The sequence below is a fragment of the Pseudopipra pipra genome, chromosome 3 (genome assembly GCF_036250125.1).
Source record: "Pseudopipra pipra isolate bDixPip1 chromosome 3, bDixPip1.hap1, whole genome shotgun sequence".
NCBI lineage: Eukaryota > Metazoa > Chordata > Aves > Passeriformes > Pipridae > Pseudopipra > Pseudopipra pipra.
In genome coordinates, this window is record NC_087551.1 from 68,015,240 (window position 1) to 68,034,094 (window position 18,855).

The 18,855-nt window shown below is 37.7% G+C and overlaps 1 protein-coding gene across 6 annotated transcripts in view; it reads left to right on the forward strand.

The window, feature by feature from the left end:
• HS3ST5 (heparan sulfate-glucosamine 3-sulfotransferase 5) overlaps positions 1-17,151 on the forward strand; it is a 191,420-nt gene extending 174,269 nt beyond the window's left edge. For 5 of the 6 annotated variants that reach the window (XM_064649725.1, XM_064649722.1, XM_064649724.1 and 2 more), the window contains 2 exons: positions 10,723-10,861; positions 15,398-17,151. In XM_064649725.1, coding sequence (XP_064505795.1) covers positions 10,755-10,861; positions 15,398-16,328 — 1,038 coding nt within the window. In that variant the 5' untranslated portion in view covers positions 10,723-10,754 and the 3' untranslated portion in view covers positions 16,329-17,151. Of the gene's footprint in view, positions 1-9,604; positions 9,690-10,722; positions 10,862-15,397 lie in introns of those variants that run through there. The other variant, XM_064649727.1, reaches the window with a different exon arrangement.
• The last annotated feature ends 1,704 nt before the right edge of the window (positions 17,152-18,855 follow it).

Consider the following 18,855-nt stretch of genomic DNA (forward strand, 5'->3'; position numbering starts at 1 on the left):
ATGTTACTAAATTAAAGAAATCTAAAAATCACATTCAGATAAGATTTGCCTTGAAATGATTTTGATGGTCGCAGCCGTGTGAGGTCATATTCTGAAGACACATGGTGGGCAAGAGGGTTATTTTCAACTCTGCATGTCAGCATTTTGTTACATATTTTCTGGCACAGTACAATTCAGTTACACAACCAAGATTTTTTTTTTTCTCTAAAATGTCTTTGGATTTTCATTTTTTTGTCTAGAAACAGGGGACAGTGTCCTGTGTCTTCCTGAGGGAAACCCTCTGTCTCCTACTTTGTGTACACAAGCAGAGCCCAGCACACTTCTCAGCTACATGCAAAGTTTCAAGCTGCTGAAAGGCTGAGGTAGCCCCCCAGCCTCTGCTGGCCTATGTCAGAGCAAGCAGCATCTGGCTCGAGCAATCACAGCAGGAGCCGGTGGAGCACCAGAGCAAGAATTTCCACACAGTTTCCCACCACCATCAAAGATGTAAAGAACCACACAGTACTCTCAGGGTACCTTTGCGAATCTGTTGCCCTGGGTGGGTAAATGAGAAAGGAGGTCACTATTGTCAGCAAGCTACAGAAGTGACTATGGGTCAGCTGCCCTCTCGTGATCCCCTGTGATCGTGCACAGGCCGTCATGAGGCTGACAAAAGGGTTCCATTTTCCCAGTTCCTCCCTGACTGTCCTGTCTGCCTCTGAGAGCCTGTTGAGTGTTATTTGAATATTGCTTACTTCATTAATTTCCTCCTACCATCAATTGATGAATAAATTATTCATAAGTAAATTTATAAATAATTCTACCAGTTCTATTGATGATTGAATAATATTGACCAAATAAATTATTCACTCTTCTTTTCCCCCACCATATGACAAATAAATTATTTGTGAGTATTCTTTTTTTCATTATTAGATCAACTCTTGCACCCGTTGAGACATTCGTAAGATGTCACTCACTCTGATAACTACACAATTTCTAAGCAGGACCCTTTAGGACCCATTTTTTCATAGACAAACAGAACTAGTTTAACTTTATTGTATACTTATATGACAGTTCCTTTAGAACACAAGGAAGTGTTTTTCTAGGTTTCACAGCCAATTAAACAAAATGCCAAGATATTCTGGGGTTAATTCTCTCCCAACCAATATATTTTGAAAAGAGCAGCTTATTTTATGGTTTTCTATATTTGTACTAAATAGTCAGGGTTGAAGCTGATCCAGCTCATGATCCCAAAAGGTATTAGGATGTAGGTGCTGTAAATGAGCATCAGGAGCAAAGCCAAACCAGACAGATACCTTAACTAATGGCCAATGCAAACATGAACTGCATAGGCCACGGGTTATTTCAAGTTCTTGGATCAATTACACGAGTTTTACATCTAGTTAGATCCATGGCTTCTCTCTCTTCTCTCACTGATTCACCCCTAACTATGTAGCAAACACGTGACAGCCTCTTCTAGTGGCAGCATTTCTAGCGTATCTTACCATGCAGGCAAAATATGTCTACATCCAAAAATATGAATAGTCCATGTGGTGACTGTCATTACAATGGGTCAGGAAAAAAAAAAAAAAGTTAATTAAAAAAATACATCTCTAGGAAAGTGATACTAAGTCACAAGCACCCACAGAGAAAGGATTAGATCCTCTCTATTCCATAGAGCCCAAGTTAGATTAAGTCCACCAAGCCAATCAAGTTGCAACAGCATGAAATCAGTATAAGGACCATGAATAGTACACTGCAAAGCATTATCTAAGAAGTTGCTCAGAAAGACACAGAGAGAGAAGACATCTCGTCCCAGAGGAGAAGCCTTTCTGTAATTTTTCAGGTGTGACTGCCAGTGAGAATCAGAAGCACGCACCTCTCTACTGGCATTGTTCTTGTCTCAGAGACCCATCAGTAAAGCACATGCAAAGATGTTTCAGTCAACTTTTTATGTTGTTTTTTTTTTCTTTTAAATTAAAAACCATGAAGCAGGCATATATGCCAGGCTGGGTACATGTATGGGAGTGAACACAGACCCAAGACAGCAGTTACTTCTACAGCTCAGGCTTCCCAATGAGAGGAAGATGAATGGGTTATGCCAGGGCAGCAGAGCTGTTTAGTGTTCAGAGAGCTCATTTATGGGGAACTCTCCAGCACCAGACAGCTCTGTAACACTGGGCTGCTGCAGACATGAACTGTCTCTCCTTGCTTCCCCTTTCTTTTCCACCCAAATGGGGGCAGTGAGCTGTCACTCAGGTCAATACAGCAGTGTAATATTGGCGCTTAAAACACAAACACAGCAGAAAATCCCAGCTCTTTCATTTCCAGAGAAATGTGTTAATAGGTCTGCTTTTTTCACAGAGGCATTGTAACAAGTTCTTCTTTAAGTTGTCATTAATGTTTTCACTTAGATTTCCACATTAAAACAAGTAGCACTTCTTAGGGAAGTGTTGTGGTCAGGATTTACAAAGAAAGCACTGAGACTTTGCATTCTGAAAAATAGCTAAGTGGTCTTTGGGGTCTAGGTTTTAAACTCCATGTCTCCCTGTTCTCCTAGCAGAAACACCATGGAATATCCAGACACAGAAATATACAGATAAATATGACAGATACAATGGAAAAGCAATAAAAGTGTGCCTAGTCAGATTTGGTGTAGTCAGAGAGATGGATTGGAAGAATGCTGTTTGCAGTGCTGTTCAGAATGAATGTCAATGAAGCATAGTTATATAGGTCAAGAACAAAGACCACTGCAGTGGTTGGGATAAAGTGGTGAAGGGGACACATGGGAAAATTTTAGACTTATATAGGTACGTAACAGACTGAATCTTTGGGACATTTATGCATAAAGAAGTTATGAAATTTAACCTGCATATGAAGTTATGGAGAGTAGTCTGAGCTGATTATGTTTCAGATTAAGGGTGTGAGGAAAAGACAGAATGCTACAGATCGAGAACAAATGTAGATGTTCTGCATTAGACAGTATGATGTCTGTTCATCAGCAGTGGGGTAGTCCAGAATATGAGTTTGGATAAGAGAAAAGAGACGAGCAAGTGTAGTATATAAAGATATGTAGGTTGGCAAGAGAGAATTGTTTACTCCACAGAACAGGGGAAGCTGAGGCTGCTTGAGAAGTGTGTCACAGAGGTTGAAGGAGAACAAGACTGCAAGAAAACATCCTCATATTTAGTTATCTTGCCATATTTTGCAATATCATCTCACTGCACCTCGTCATTTGCATCAATAGTAGCAGAGAGGACTTTTATCACTGCTGCTCTACTGCAGTTGAGCAACTAGAACAAGACACAGCTGTGCAGGTGGTAGGTGATGCTACAGTATGCATAGCATGGGGTTGACAGCAGTCTGGCTAGGCCAAAGTATCTGGTCTGGGAGGCAATGATTAAGATTACGCTGCAAAAAATGTCCAGATTCAGTCAAATTATTTTTTTTTATAACATGTTCATATATGCACAGAGGGATGGGGAGGGTGTTATCTCATACATTGGTATTTTTTCTCACTGGGGAGTCAAAACCATGAGCAAAAATATATTCAGATAGTTTTTATTGTAAATGCAGTGTACCAGCAAAATATATTTGCAGCTCTTTAAAGTTTTTGCTTTTAGTTTCCCCATTAATGTTTTTGGCTCCTAGTAATGTTTTGCATTTAGGTCAGTTTTGCTGCTTTTCTAAAGAGAAGTCACAGAAAACAGAGCTACAAGGAGCTGCAGAAAGCCATCTAAATTTTGCCTGATAGCTAAGATAAATTTAACTTAAATTGTTTGCCAGTTTTCATTAATTAAGGAACCTTCAAACAGCCTTTCATATGTCTTATTTCAGGTAAGGTATGATATAGTTTGGGAAGTGGTAACTTTTTCCAAGAAAAAAAAAGGAGTAATAATCTGTGGACATGATTCTAAGTAATGGAAAGAACATTTCAAAAATACTAGTATGTAAAAAAAAGTAAATTTATTTTACACAGAATCATATTAAGCAATACCTCTCTGCCTTCCTATCCTGCTCAGTGAAGTGAAACTGTTCATGACAAAAATTGGACTCTAAATGAAGGACAAAAGAAAAAAGCTCTGGATATTTACCTGCTTACCTTTCCCTCAGAGGACTCATAATCTTCTTGTTTAAGTCTTTCCCAGAGCTGAAAACCAAGCTACTTATTTCTAATGTGACAGGGCTATTGGCCTCCCTTTAAGATTTCTCTTTTGACTTTTGCAATCATTGCTCCCCTTTCTTCCATTTCCTTGCATTTTGTTCCTCAACTTCCTTTTTCCTTTATCATTGCTGTTTTTGGTTGCAGTTGTAGTGCCAGCTTGAGGAAAAGAGACTGATGTTGTCTTTTGAGGACTGTGAAATTAGTATCTATTATAATCTCTCTACAGTCAGAATTGGATTTCCACAGGTATCATCAGCTCCACCATTCCTGAGAAATATAGCAGACAAGGAAAGTGATCATAGTGATCGTTTCAGAAGAAAAGTTTGGAAGTAGCTGGGGAAATACCATTAATCCACAGAAAAGGGCCAATCCGATCAGATTAATCTCATGTTCTATGAAGAGCAGTGCAGGGTAATAAACTCAGGATGCTGGCAAGGAGACAGGCATCTGTATTTTGGACTAATGAAGTCCTATTAAGATCTATGTGCTTGGAAATGTTCCTGGAGCACTGTAGCTACGCATGGATCATGGCAACCTAGTCATCATTCAGCAGAACACGACTGCCTGCCTTGCCAGCTCAGATGCAATAAGGCAGTTTTCCTAAGCAGATGTGTGTGAGACCTCAAGGGCATCAAAACGCCTGAGATTCCTAACTACCCTGACAATCTGGCAGCAGATCTGTTTGGCACAGGGCACCACAAAGTCAATAGCAAGCTTTTGAGTTGTTTCTCTCTTCCCAACACCATATTGCTCAATGTCTTTCAGTAAGATGCAAAAAAAAATGAAGGGGTCAGGCTGAAAACAGAATGTGATGAAGAGCTCGTTATGGCCTTATCTACTGTTGTCACTTGACACAGCAGCTTCCTAGAGATAGTACAACTGTGGATAGATTGAGTCTTGACTGTATCTGAAGATAAATGTCTTGCGGGCAGTGTACTAAATAAATAGTCATTACCGCTCTCTATAGGCTCGAGAGAACTCAGATATCTGGCTAAGTGGGGGATTATGAGTCACAAATGCTCTTTCAACACTGATATTGTGCTAACTTCTGAGAAATTAACGTGTATTTTCTTATCTAGTATCCACATACAGATGCTCACTTTGTGGATGGTTGCCCAGAGAGAGACCTTTCAGCCTTTCTGGAGATAGGGTTTTACCACTTATTTACACAAAAAACTGGCTTCAAGGACTGCTTAAAGGCAGTCCAAAATCTCAAAACTCTACAATAGCGGACAAAAAAAGGTGGTTTTAAGTTATTGGCACAGCTGTGGCATAAGATTATAGGAAATCTTTATGTTGGAGTTTATCTGCATTATTTATTGTTTTCCATCAACTTTGCTGACATTTTCTTCTCCATCGTTCCAGTCAATATGAGTCATGAGAAGAAAAGGACATGCCTAGCACACAGGGACACTTCCATGAATCTGTGAACTTGTTCCATGTTATGAACATATTTCCTTCTTTTCTTCCTTTACAACGTGAATTGATCGAGTGCATTAATCTTATTTCATCCCATCTCAGTTTTATGCTACAGAGAAAAAAATTGAAAAATGAGAAGAATTAAGAATTCTCATAAGAATTAAATGAACTATTAAGGAAAATCTTAAAAAAAAAAACAAATTCCATGTATGCAGAGTCAGCACTTTACCATTCCCTAAAAAATATGGTATTGTCAAAGCTTTCAGTTCTTATTATCCATTTAATTTTACTGTGTCAGAAAAAGGAAGAATTTTTTCTGTTGTTAGACTATTCAATGCTATTAGAAATGAAAAATCCTATCTCTAATGAAAAATCATGTTCTGCTTTATCATGATTATTGTAGTTCTTTAATACAGTTCACAGGCTGCACTAGTACTGTTGCTATTAACCAAGCCATCAAAGCAAAGGCTACTGGGGGAAAAGTATGTCAGCATTGTAGCTTTTCCTTGCCACTCTAGCCCAGACCTTCATCAGTGGTGAGACAGAACAAAGGAAAAGGGGATGACCTGCAGGACGAGCTGGAGCAGTAGGATGACTGGCTATTCCAGGCAAGCCATGAGAAAGATCGTGAACTGATGAGAACGCACACAGTTTGAGGGATAAATTCCCTCCTTTCCCAAACATCATGTGATTTCCTATCCCAGAAAAAATCTAAGTGTTTGATTTGTATGAATTTTAGTCACAGTGACAAATGCAAGAAGCTGTAGTTAACATTCAAGGAACATAATGCAAACATGCCAAGTGATAGGTTCCCTGACTTTTTTTCTGTCACTGTGTTTAAATCCCACATAAACTCAAAGATCTTTCTGCAGAGTACGAAGACAAATATTTGTTGGTCAACAGATGACCCCTGCTGGTGTGCAAAATAAAAAAAGATAAAAGCATGCCAAACAATAAATTTTACTAATAAAAAATGCCCTCTTATTTATTAGTTTTCCAGACTTCTTTGTGCATATTTGCCTGTGGTTTGTACTTAATTTTGATTAATCACATCACTCAGGACTCTATTTCTTCAGCCTGTTTGCCAAACTATTGTATGTTGCCTTTCTTATACTTCTCTCCATAATCAACCACATGCTATTTATTTATCCATAGCATCTTCTCAGTTGTGCTCCACATGTCCAAAAATGTCCCTCTGATCATTTTCAAACAAGTTCCTGGTAATCATCTTGTTTCACTGTCTTTTTTTTTTTGGAATAACTGATTACAGCAGCAGCTTCTACTTTCTGTGCTTCTGCACAACTTGTAGTGTTATCAAATTCAGATTTTTATCAGTAATACCATTGTTACTAAAATACGTTTCTTTATTGAACTTTACCATGTCAATCTAACAATTCAGATCAGATGTACATCTGAAATCACAAAGCACATTACATTTCGTTAATCTGCATGATGTTGCACACACTGTCTTTTCTACAAATTATGAATTCCACGTTATGAGTTCTTTGTGTTGTTCTGTGTGCATTGCGACTTTCTTAGATAGCCAGGAATGGACTTTCTCGTATACATATTTAAATAGATTGTTCAAGACAAATATTTCCGAAGTAAGCCCACTGGAGCTGTGCAACAGTGTGCTGTCATCTCTTTTGGTGGGAGGTTCCACATTCTGCTATTGGGAAAGTTTTGCTGGGGCTTTTCCAACACTCCTCCTACTGGTCAGCAGCTTTTGTGCCACTTCAGCTGTAGTACCTAAAAGAGAGCAAAATTGTTTTAAAAACACCCTTATTTGCCTCAAATAACTGCTAAAATCTTGTCATTTTGGATTACATTTTATCTTACCTTCTGGCTTCTTAAGTTAAAAGTACGTGTTCCTTATAGAAAACTTTGTGCAGCTTATAATATATCCCAGAATTTTAATTTCTTCCTTTTAATTTCTTCTTTCCATTTCATTTAAGTGTTACCATGTCAGTCTGCAGCAACATATTTGCCCCAGGGACCTTCACCTCAAACACATTCTGGTTGTATTAACTCCATGTCTTAAATAGAAATGTTTCCTTGGTCCTCTCCTCTGGCACGCAGAGCTATCTCAGTACATCCATTGTAAGATGTAGTCTTTTTCAAAGTTGAGATATTATTTCTCTACATTTTTTTTCATGAAAATATCTAGCATCTGGGGAAAGCTTTATCAAGACCACTCCTCTGGAATAAAGCCCCCTCTGTGGACTTTAAATTAGATGCTAAAAGTGATAACAAAAAGGAAACAAACAGATAAATAATGTCATATTTACATTTCTAGCATGTGCTTAATACTTGTCATACTTTGGAAAAATTTTCTGTACTCAGGTACATGCAAACATACAGCAACTGGAACTGGTTTGGGTTTGGGCTTTCTTTGTTTGCTTGGTTGACTTGCTTTGCATTTGTTCTGCAAGATTTTTTCACATTGATTCTTATTTCAAACATTATTATTGAAGTCATGAGACCTTGTGGAATCTATTCCAGGAAACAGTTTGTCATTAATTTGATTTCATTCTGACCTGATGACCTCCACTGCCTTAGTGAGGCCTGCAAGTAAGACTTAATTGGGAAATCCAAGAGCCTGGATAAGGGAGAACACATGGAAAGCACTTTAGTTTCATGTATAGAGGCCTGCATATGTAAATGTTTTCTGAGAGATGAAGTTCAGAACAAATTGTAACACTGAAGTGAAACTTTCATCTAGAGAGGCCAGCATGGAAAGATTTAAAACTGGGAACCTATGAAAATGTATCATCATCATCATCATGTCCTTCTCTTTCATCTTTTTTAATTAAATAATTAAAAGTATAATTAGCAATAGCATATTGACATAGAGATAGAGGATCTGTGCATTTTTCTTAATAGTTAAGCTTTAGGTGTGTGTTTTCTACCTTGCTCAATGTACAGAATTCCTCATTCATGTATCATTTTTATGAAGAAAAATTATTTTACAAAAAGCCAAAAGTTTATCATGTAGTTAAAACATTAGAAAGGAATTATTTCACACTGAATCCCACTGATACTACAGGTTTTCTCTGTGACCTTGAGCTAATCACCTAATCTCTCTGTACCTCTGTTCCTCATTTATTTTTTAAAGGATGATAATACTTCTTCTGCGTCTGTATTTACATTGCAAACTCCTTTTACTCTGTGCTTTATATTACTCTTGTTGCAATAAAGATCTTATCTAAGAACTCTTATCGTAGAGTTGCTTTTTTCTATGTAAAAAGCAATAAATTCTGTATGATAAATTATCCTGTATGATAGGTTACCCTGAGCTGTGACCTGGCTGTATAAGGAGTTACTATTATTATCGCACCAGAAGTTTTTTAGTGAAAGTCGACTTAGAGCTTCAGTGTTTCATGGCTATTTTGTCAAGAGATGGTGGGTTGGTCTTAGAAAGGCTTTCTCTATAGCAGTTTAATATATGTGCCTGAAAATGCCTATTCTACCACCTTTGAAGAAAACCAGTATGGGAGTGACCTGCATCTGCACCTTTAAACTCAGCCAGCACTAAGGAAGGCTGCATAAATGCTGTCTCTTGCGAATGGTCTCCAGCTTGTAGTATCTCCCAGACTGTATCCTGGTTTCCTGTGAGAGCTTTCTGGGCCAAAAATTTAACAGCATGGGCAAGACAAAGAAACATTTGCAGGCTCTGTTTAACAGTGGCCAGTCAAACCTTGAAGTCTTGCTAACCATTCTGATTCTTTATCTAGTTATATGCTTATAATAATCTATCCCAGTTTTGCTTTATGTAAATCCTAAAGCTGGAAAAAAAGGAACTTTGCTGTAACAAAACATAAGGAACTTGACACCAAAAATTGTTCAAAATAAGTCCAGCCAAAATTCAGGAAAAAAGTTTCTGTTCAAACTGCTCCATAATACAGTAAGCATTCCCTGATGGATCAGTAGTTCAGGTGATTACTGTTCATGTTTATGATATTTATATCAAAAGGATCAATTTGGTAATTAAAGCATTCATTTGGTAGGTAGATAATATGGCTTTACATATCCTGAGCCAGTGAAAGGATCTGAAAGGATCTGTGAAGAACCATGTCATCTTTGGCTGTGTTCTGAAAGGGGAAGCTGATCTTTCTCCTTAGTTCCTGTAAGTATGTATTAGGCATCCAGCTCTGAGTCTCCCAAACACATCTGCAGTCCTGAACAAAAACTTCATGTCTGAGGAAGAGTCAGTATAAAGACAAACGGTTTTACTCAGCACTTCTTTCTACCTTACCTAGGGATCTCCTGGTTAAATTTGATTGTTCTTGGCACAGCGTCAATATTTTTACTTCTGCCTGCCTCATGTCTAAAGTATTTGAAGCAATGCTCATTTATGGGCTTTAGACAGTCTCTGGAGCACATCAGAAAAAGAAATTTAAGTATATGCTTTGGTGTTACCAAAAACTGGGGATATAGGCATGGTTGTTTCAAGGATGCCAGTTTGCATCCCATCAGGTCTTGAGATCACAGCAAAAGCTGGTGTCAGGATGAGGAGCTTAAGAAAGCTGTGTAAGCAGCGTAAGCTGATGCTCACCATAGATACAGCTAATAGGATAACATGATGTCAAAAAATCATTACTTTACCCACCCCAGCTACATGATTCTCAGGTTTGTTATCCTGGACTTGCTGGCATGGATCAGGATATCCTGGAATTTTAGATTTCTCTGCAGCATACACTCTAATAGTCATAGAGACACATTAAACATGCCCACATATACTGTGTACACAGTTACACCTGCAAGCCTAACTCCTGGTTACTTCTGCCTTACTTGAAATCAGAGCATTCAAATCTCTGTTGAAATCTAGCTTGGGTTGATTCTGAAAGGTTTAAAATCTAAACATATTTACCGAACAAGAGATTCTATTACAATATGAGCTTCTGTAGAAGCCAAACCACACAGTGTGACTATCAGACAGCCTTAGTAACAGTGGGTGTAACTGAATTGTCACTTCCAGAATTATCACCCTATCCCAGACACATTGCCATGTGGGACAGAAAAACAGTAACAAATGAAAGAAGTTTAACAACTTCTGCAGTTTTGAAAAGATTTTGCAAGTGTGGCTTCATCAGCTGCAACACCTGATTAAACACTACCCTACATATTGCTTTCTGATAAGTGTGTTCTTGTCTCTGCAGACTGAAGAAGTCCTGAAGATTGATGGAGGGCCATGCTATTCAAACAGCAGGTGTTGCTGAGGCAGAAGCTCTTTGTGCTAGGCAGCCTTGCTATTGGAAGTCTCCTATATCTAGTTGCCAGAGTTGGGAGTTTGGATAGGTAAGTCATTAAGTAGCTGCTCTCTTATTTAGAATGGGTTAAGATTGTCTAAGTTTTTGCTTCAAGGGTCTGATTTCTTTTATTCTTTGTTTCTCTTTTGTTTTTCGGGATTTTTTTATGTTCCTCATGTATAGGAAGACTGTCTATTTTAGTAGTGATTTTCATTATTTGTTCCTACTTTTTGGAAGAGAGAGTAGGAAAATAGTCACAAATCATCCCTGACAAAGTATTTCTGTCTGTCCATTTGTATTCTAAGCACACTGACACTTGTTTTCAGAGAAGAAATAAGCCAGCATCCAGTAAAAATGTCATTACAGTAGCTCATTTTTTTCTGTGTGCATCTGTGTGTTGACCTCTAGTTTCAGCAAAACAGTTATGATGTATTTATATATCTCCCTTTCTAAATTTGTGAGCAAGCAATTAATGTGCTGCAGTGGTAGTTAAAATTAAGTATGAGCCTGCAGAGCAGCTTGTCAAGTTTTGAATACTATTTCACTTGAAAGATTGCTTAAGGGTTTGAGAATTTTAACTATGTTAATTAGCTGGTATTTTCTGTAGCTGAATGTGCTAAATAAGTGGGGTTTCTCTGCAAATGATTTCCTAGAGAGTAGCAGAAATTACAGCAGAGAAAATCAAAGAGTATTTGGCACTTCTGACCAGGCTGAGTTTTGACTGGTTATTAACAGTACAACACTAGTGCTACCTGCACTGACACTGCTGTTTCTGTCACCTCCAAAATGGCCTGGGATTGCTCTGGTAGGCATTACACAAAGGCACAAAAGATGTGAAAAAAAAAAAAAAAAAAAAAGCTGTTTCAAAAGAATGAATGAAACACAAGGCTGCAAGATTTCCAGAAGCTGGTAGACGCTTTGCAAGTGCTAATGCTATATTAGTGTCCTTCTTTTCAAAGACAGAATAATGATAGTTGAGTTCAAAATAGTGACACAATGTTGTGTGAATATACAGTGCATGAAAAGTTAGTTGAAAACGTAGCTACTGTGTCCATTGCTAGGTTATGTTGGGCTCCATCTGAGGTCACTGGGTGCTTTCTTCAATTGCTTAAATCCACTCCAGAAGAAGGAGACCATGTACTCAGCTAGAACCAACTGCACTGCAAATTACACTCCAGAAATTATATCTTCTTTCCCCTGATGGCCAAAACATCTCTGATACTTCAGAGGTAGAAACTTCACTGAGACTAATGTGATTCTGTAAACGGACACAGAAATCCTTACTGGTCCCTGCAAATGTATATTTTATGACAAAAGGCATGAAATCTAATTAACCTTCTGCTATTATCTGTGCTTGCACATCTATAGAATTTACTGATGGCTATAAAATTATCTCGCCACAGTATTTGACTTGCTGACCTTCTGTGGCAGTGCATTCTGCCGGTTTCATATATAATGTTGCCAATGGCAGCAAAATTCAGTTTCATTCTCTTACATTACCCAGTGTGAAGAACACCACATTGCTAAAAAGCAGTCCTGTGTATGGACTTGTTATGAAATAGAGAGAGAGAAAGTACTGGAAAGGACGAGACACAGATGAATTATCCAGAAATGTTCTTCTGCCTCATCACTGTTGAATCTGTCAGTAAAAGGATGCTGAGTGGCTTCAATAGACTTTGGAATAACTAATTGTTCAGGAGGAAATCCAGATTCATTTATGCTTAATTTATGCTGATCTAATTTGAACAAGAGAGCTGGGGATGGCTCATTTTTAATAGCCTCAGATTAGGCTCTTCAATGGTAGTGTCTTGAGTTTTCTTAGGCCCAAAGGGAAATTACTACTAGCTTATCTGATTCATTGAATCATAAAGTCTAATAAGCTGAGCACTTCCCTCCAGAGAAGGTATCCGTAAGTCAACTCCTGAGTGCGTGGAGATGTTTCACATGTTAAAGCCCAAATAGATTCCGTGCCTGGCAATTATGAGAATAACTGGATCAGTCTTTGAGTTATCTGTCTCCCTCATTGACAGTACCTGGAGCATCCAGATCTGATCTCAAACTGCTCCTGCTGGAACTAGGCTTATAATCTTTTGCCGCTGTGACATCTCCACTGGAAGAAAATTAGCAAGTATTCCGGGTCAGGAGAGACAGCTCATTAAGATTTCCCAGACTTATTTTAGCTGGTTTGAGTTTTTTCAGAAATACAGTTCCCTGAGATGAATTGTTCTGTGGTGGGTTTTCTCAAGAAGAATGTTTGTGGAGTTTTACTGTAGCAGCTTGATAAATTGTCTGTTTTGGGAGAGCAACTCAGTGATATAATAAATGTCATGTACTCTTTCTTAGCAAAGGACTGTTATTTAATGGAAAAATTACTCAGAATTAAGAATATTAGCATGTTGCAATATAACAGTAAATAGTGATGGGATTCAACTATCAAGATCTGCATTATACCACCACTGCCACGATCTTTTAAAAGTTATTTTTTTATTGTTTAGAGAGAAGAGGAGAAGGAGGAAAGAGTAAAAAAACCTGAAATGTAAAGTGTTGAGGAAGGACTTTTAACAACATCCAATCTTTTCCCTTAGGCTAGAGGATATCTTGAGTATTTATTTACTTTTAAAGGAAACCACCCTGTTTGACAAGCTGTTGTGTTACACTGAAGGCAGTGCTAGCTGTATTTTTGAGCAAGAGATAAAATTAGTGTAGATGGGTCTGGAACTGCTGTTGTGGAATCCTCTTTGCTTGAAAACAAATAACAAATACACAGAAGGAGAGGGAAAAGAAGAACAGAGATAGCAATTGCAGCTTCTGTTTCTTATGCTCTTAACTGCCGCCTGCTGATGCAGAAATATTCTCACCAGCTACACCACAATCTGATGAAATTGTACCATTGTTAAGTCAAAATATTTCTTCCTTTTTTTTTCATATGGGCAGTTTGCATCAGCATTTCAATGATTCAGTCTTTGCCACCAAGTCGGGCTTATTCAGTAGATCACAGAGAGCAAAGGGAAAGAAGAAACTAGAAACTTGAAAAAAGAAATAACAGGAACTCACTTGTCATCACACTTTCTGACTAGTTTGCAGGACTTAGCTAGAGCTCATGTAAACCCAGCAATGTCATCTGGGTTGTTTTTTCAGCTCTGTCCAGACAGGTTATATCTCTTGGCGTCTGGATCATCAGAGAAACAGCTAGCAGGTCAGCCAGGGAGATCAAACTTACTTTGTCCCAACCATCCATTGTCCTAGCATCAGTGTCAAATTAGAAACCCCAACAAGCAGTGATGGATGGAAAAGCCATAAAGAAATAAATAATTATGTCCTGAAAGCAGGGTTTGAATAATATATAGAAAATGAGTGAGGGACCACATGCTGAGAAACCAGAATAAATACTGAATACCTAAACAGCTATTAATGAGCATTGCCCATCTGGTGTACTGGCTAAGGCAGGGGTCCTGTGAAAAATAATAGCATGCACCCGTGTAATTTAAGAACTGTATCATAATATATATGCACAGCAAGCTCACACGAAAATTGCCTAGGCAACCTTTGTTCATACATATCCTTAATTTTGGAGAGCATGGCTCCACAAAATTAGTAATAATATTTTTCTATGTGACCTATGTGACATACCAATTTAATCTTCAATGAAACAGTGGCCTGTATGATGTCCAAAGCACTGATTTGAGAGTGAAGGTGAGGGTTTATTCAAGGTTCTGTAGTAGCAAAATTTTAGTATTTTTCTTATTGAATCATTTCTTGGATTTAGTGGCATACAAGAAGGAAGCATTACAGAAGTGGAAAAGAGGGAAAATAGGTGAATATAAAAGAATAGCACAGAAATACAGGTGCAAAAGAAGAAAGAATAAGGCACAAAATAAGGTTCAGCAGAAGGATACATAAGTGAGGATAAGAAAATCACTGAGGTAATAATGCAATAAATGCATTTTTAACAACTTTTCTTGCCATTCTTTTTATGCCTTGTTAATTATGTTTGATTCAGAACCTAGGACTTTCTGGTTCTAATTGGCAGGGAAAACACTGGGCATATTCTAAAAAGAAAGAGAAACACTGAAAAGTGATGCCTAGAAAGCATCACTTTTGCTCATCTTCACTAAAAAGGCCAGCTCTGGATCAACACAATGGAGAGCACAGGAAAGAATTCAGGCTAGAATAGGAAAAGTGTGGGAAAGAGATGAATTAAATGATTTAGATTTTCAGATCAAAATTACTAAATATAATTCATCTTAGAATACTTTAAAAAATGCCAAATCAATCAGAAAATAATGAAGAATGTGGGAAGTTAGACAACATTCAAGAAGACCCAAGAACAGTAATCATAGTGCCAACGCTGGCAGAGAGCAGAAGGGTGGAGTTAGGAGTTACCCAGCTAAATCAGAGCACAATACTGGATTAAATAATAAAAAAAAATGCAAACCATTTAATCACTGACAGAGTAAAATAAAAGTTGAAAGATGGGCATATCACATTACATTGGAAAAAGTTTCCAAGAGCATGATTACCTTATACAGAAAACTTACCTTAAGAGATATCCTCTTTTTACAAATACCTATTGTTTCACTTGCAGACTGCAGCCCCTCTGCCCCATCGATGGTCGTTTTGGACCCCGCGGCCAGGACGAAATCCCACTGCGAGCTCTGCAGTTCAAGCGAGGTCTGCTCCATGAATTTCGAAAGGGCAATGCCACTAAGGAACAAATACGACTGCACAATCTGGTTCAGCAGCTTCCTAAGGCCATTATCATTGGGGTGCGGAAAGGAGGCACCCGAGCACTACTGGAGATGCTGAACCTTCACCCTTCAGTGGTCAAAGCTTCTCAAGAGATTCACTTCTTTGACAATGATGAAAACTATGCCAAGGGAATTGAGTGGTACCGAAAAAAAATGCCTTTTTCTTACCCTCATCAAATAACAATTGAGAAAAGCCCCGCATATTTTATCACTGAGGAAGTACCTGAAAGGATTTACAAAATGAACTCATCTATCAAATTATTGATCATTGTCAGGGAACCTACCACAAGAGCAATTTCTGATTACACTCAGGTGCTGGAAGGCAAGGAAAGAAAGAACAAAACTTACTACAAATTTGAGAAGCTGGCTATTGATCCTAATACCTGTGAAGTGAACACTAAGTATAAGGCAGTGAGAACCAGCATCTACACAAAACATCTGGAGAGGTGGTTAAAATACTTCCCAATTGAGCAGTTTCATATCGTGGATGGAGACCGGCTCATCACAGAACCACTGCCAGAACTCCAGCTGGTTGAGAAGTTCCTAAATCTTCCTCCAAGGATAAGTCAGTACAATTTATACTTCAATGCCACCAGAGGGTTTTACTGCTTGCGATTTAACATTGTCTTTAACAAGTGCCTGGCGGGTAGCAAGGGACGCATCCATCCAGAGGTGGACACCTCTGTCATTACCAAATTGCGCAAGTTCTTTCATCCTTTTAATCAAAAATTTTACCAGATCACTGGGAGGACATTTAACTGGCCCTAAACTAAACTTCATACAACACTTTCTGTTGCACCTGAGACATGCAATAGATGTCTCTGATAAAATATGCACTTTTCATAGACATGGCTAGCAAAGTAACTTTTTTTCATGCATATGTGTACATAATGCAGTGTGTGACCAAATATACAGTGGGATCGATTTTTTTCTACAGAATAGAAACTAACATAAATTTACTGTCAATATAGTTGCATCTTTTACGATATAATAATAAAGGAAAAGGAGGTATTTAGGGAAACAAAGTCAGACACTGTTAAAAGGGTCAGTGTTCCTCTCACTTAGTGAAGTGTTTATGTGACATACCTATTGATCCAAGCAAAACATTAGTTTATGCCGTTAAAATTCTTGTCAAAAGTCTGTAAAGCTGTGAGTAAGCATAATCTTGAGACTATATTTGGTATGTGTATTGCTAAAGGAATGCTGACCCTTTAAACACAGTGCTGAATTTTTACAATGAGAGTGAATAGTACTATTTTCTTATTATTTTAAATTAATATCTTATCTCATACAAACCATTGTTTTAGGGTTCCTGTGGTGAGTTTGCACTATTGTTTTATTGTATGGACCATCATGTCACTTGTAGCATGTCAATCATGTGTCAAAAAAAGTTCAAATGATTTTTTTCTCTATACTTGTGTGTCGGCAAAGCTAAATGTTGTGTACATAGTGTACAATGTTTGTAAATACTGGTTTCACACTAAGTAATTCTATTTTGTAAACTGAATATGGCTATTTAATTTATTGTGAAAATTAAATTTATTGTGGTATTTAAAGATGGAATGGATTAAAATTACCTCTATGTGCAAGAGCTTTTCTTGTTTACTTGATGTACATCAGTGTGATCCCTTAGATCATATTTATGTGTGTGAGAGAGTTACACATGTAAACTTGGTTTCTAGACATTTGAGAATACTGATACATGTGGTGAAGCAGAGTTTATTAAAAAACTCATCAATCTAGGAATCTGGTGTAATGCAAACCTCAAAGAACATTATTGCTGTTGTACTGCAGCACTTTGCTAAAATTAATTCAGTTGCAGTAGCCCACGAGGTTAAAAAATGACAGTAAAAGCCTGCTGTAACCAGGGGTATCAAAAAAGCAAAGCCCTCATTAAAACCAAAATAACAGACAGATAAAATTAGAAACAGGGTTATAGAGATTTCATCACAAAGAGAGGGTGATGCTTCAGAAGTCAAAGAAAACTTTGGTTGTGATACCTTTGCTTTCATCTGTTTATGCATGCACCTGCTCCAGAAAACACCTACAGTATTCTTAGTACTGGTATAAACATATAGCACATATTTCCATTCAATAAGTGACAAGAAATTAGTTCAGGAAATAAGTATTTTCATGCTTTATGCATTGTATGGCTCTTAAAGATTCATAAGCAAAAGAATAAAAGTAAATGAAATAATCTTTTAAAATAAGAAAGAAAGAGAGAAGAAAGGGAGAAAGGAAGGAAGAAAGGAAGGAAGGAAGGAAGGAAGAAATAAAGAAAGAAAAAGAAAGAAAGGAAAGAAGAAAGGAAGGTGGGAAGGAAGAAAGGAAGGAAGGAAGGAAGGGAGAAAGAAAGGAAGAAAAAAGAAAGGAAGAAAGAAAAAAAAGAAAGAAAAAGAAAGGAAGGAAGAAACAAAGAAAGAAACAAAGAAAGAAACAAAGAAAGAAACAAAGAAAGAAGGAAAAAAAGAAAGAAGGACCAAACCAAAAACACCATCAAAATCGCAACCACTTTAAAACCACCATCTAAAGACTGATAGGAACACAGATTTTGGAAGGTATCTAGAACATCTGAATATTCTGAGCTACTGTAGCAGTGGCTGGGAGTTGAGATTATAATAAGATCAAGTGTTCCCTGTGGGCTGTTTATTTTGTTCAGTGATCTGGAAGCATCGGTTTTTCTAAATAAGTGGTTTTTAAAACTCTTGTGAGAGATTGCTGCTTGTCTTGCTGTATCTTTAATCATATGTGCTAGCACTGTGAGCACTGTGCCCTTTCTTCGTGCTTCTTTGGAGCCCTGCCAACACAACACGGCAGAGCATATGTGGAATTTTCAGCAGTATCTACTGTTTTTCTATATGAAGTATGAGAGCCATTTATCTTGCCCACTTCCAGACAAAAAGACTGAGATATTTAACTTGCCTAATAGTGTTCAACAGGGAGATTTTATCCAATTTAACTTTTTCATGGTCATCAGGTGGGTAGACAGATTCCAGATGCTTTGGGTGATACTTACTGACTTCATACAGTTGTGGCTACAAACTGTCTGAAGGCTGAAATGTATGTTCAATGAAAGGGACAAATTAGGTCAGAGTTACCTGCAAGCACGAAATTGGTGCATTGAAATTAATGCATTTGAAATTAATATCTCTCTGCACTGATCAGAAGAATCACAGAGACTGTGATATAACAGGCACGACTACGCACATTCCTGTTAAAGTCAGCTGGCTTAACTCCAGCTTATCATTTGCAATTTTGGAGAGACATGGATAAATTTAGGTTATATCTTAGATAA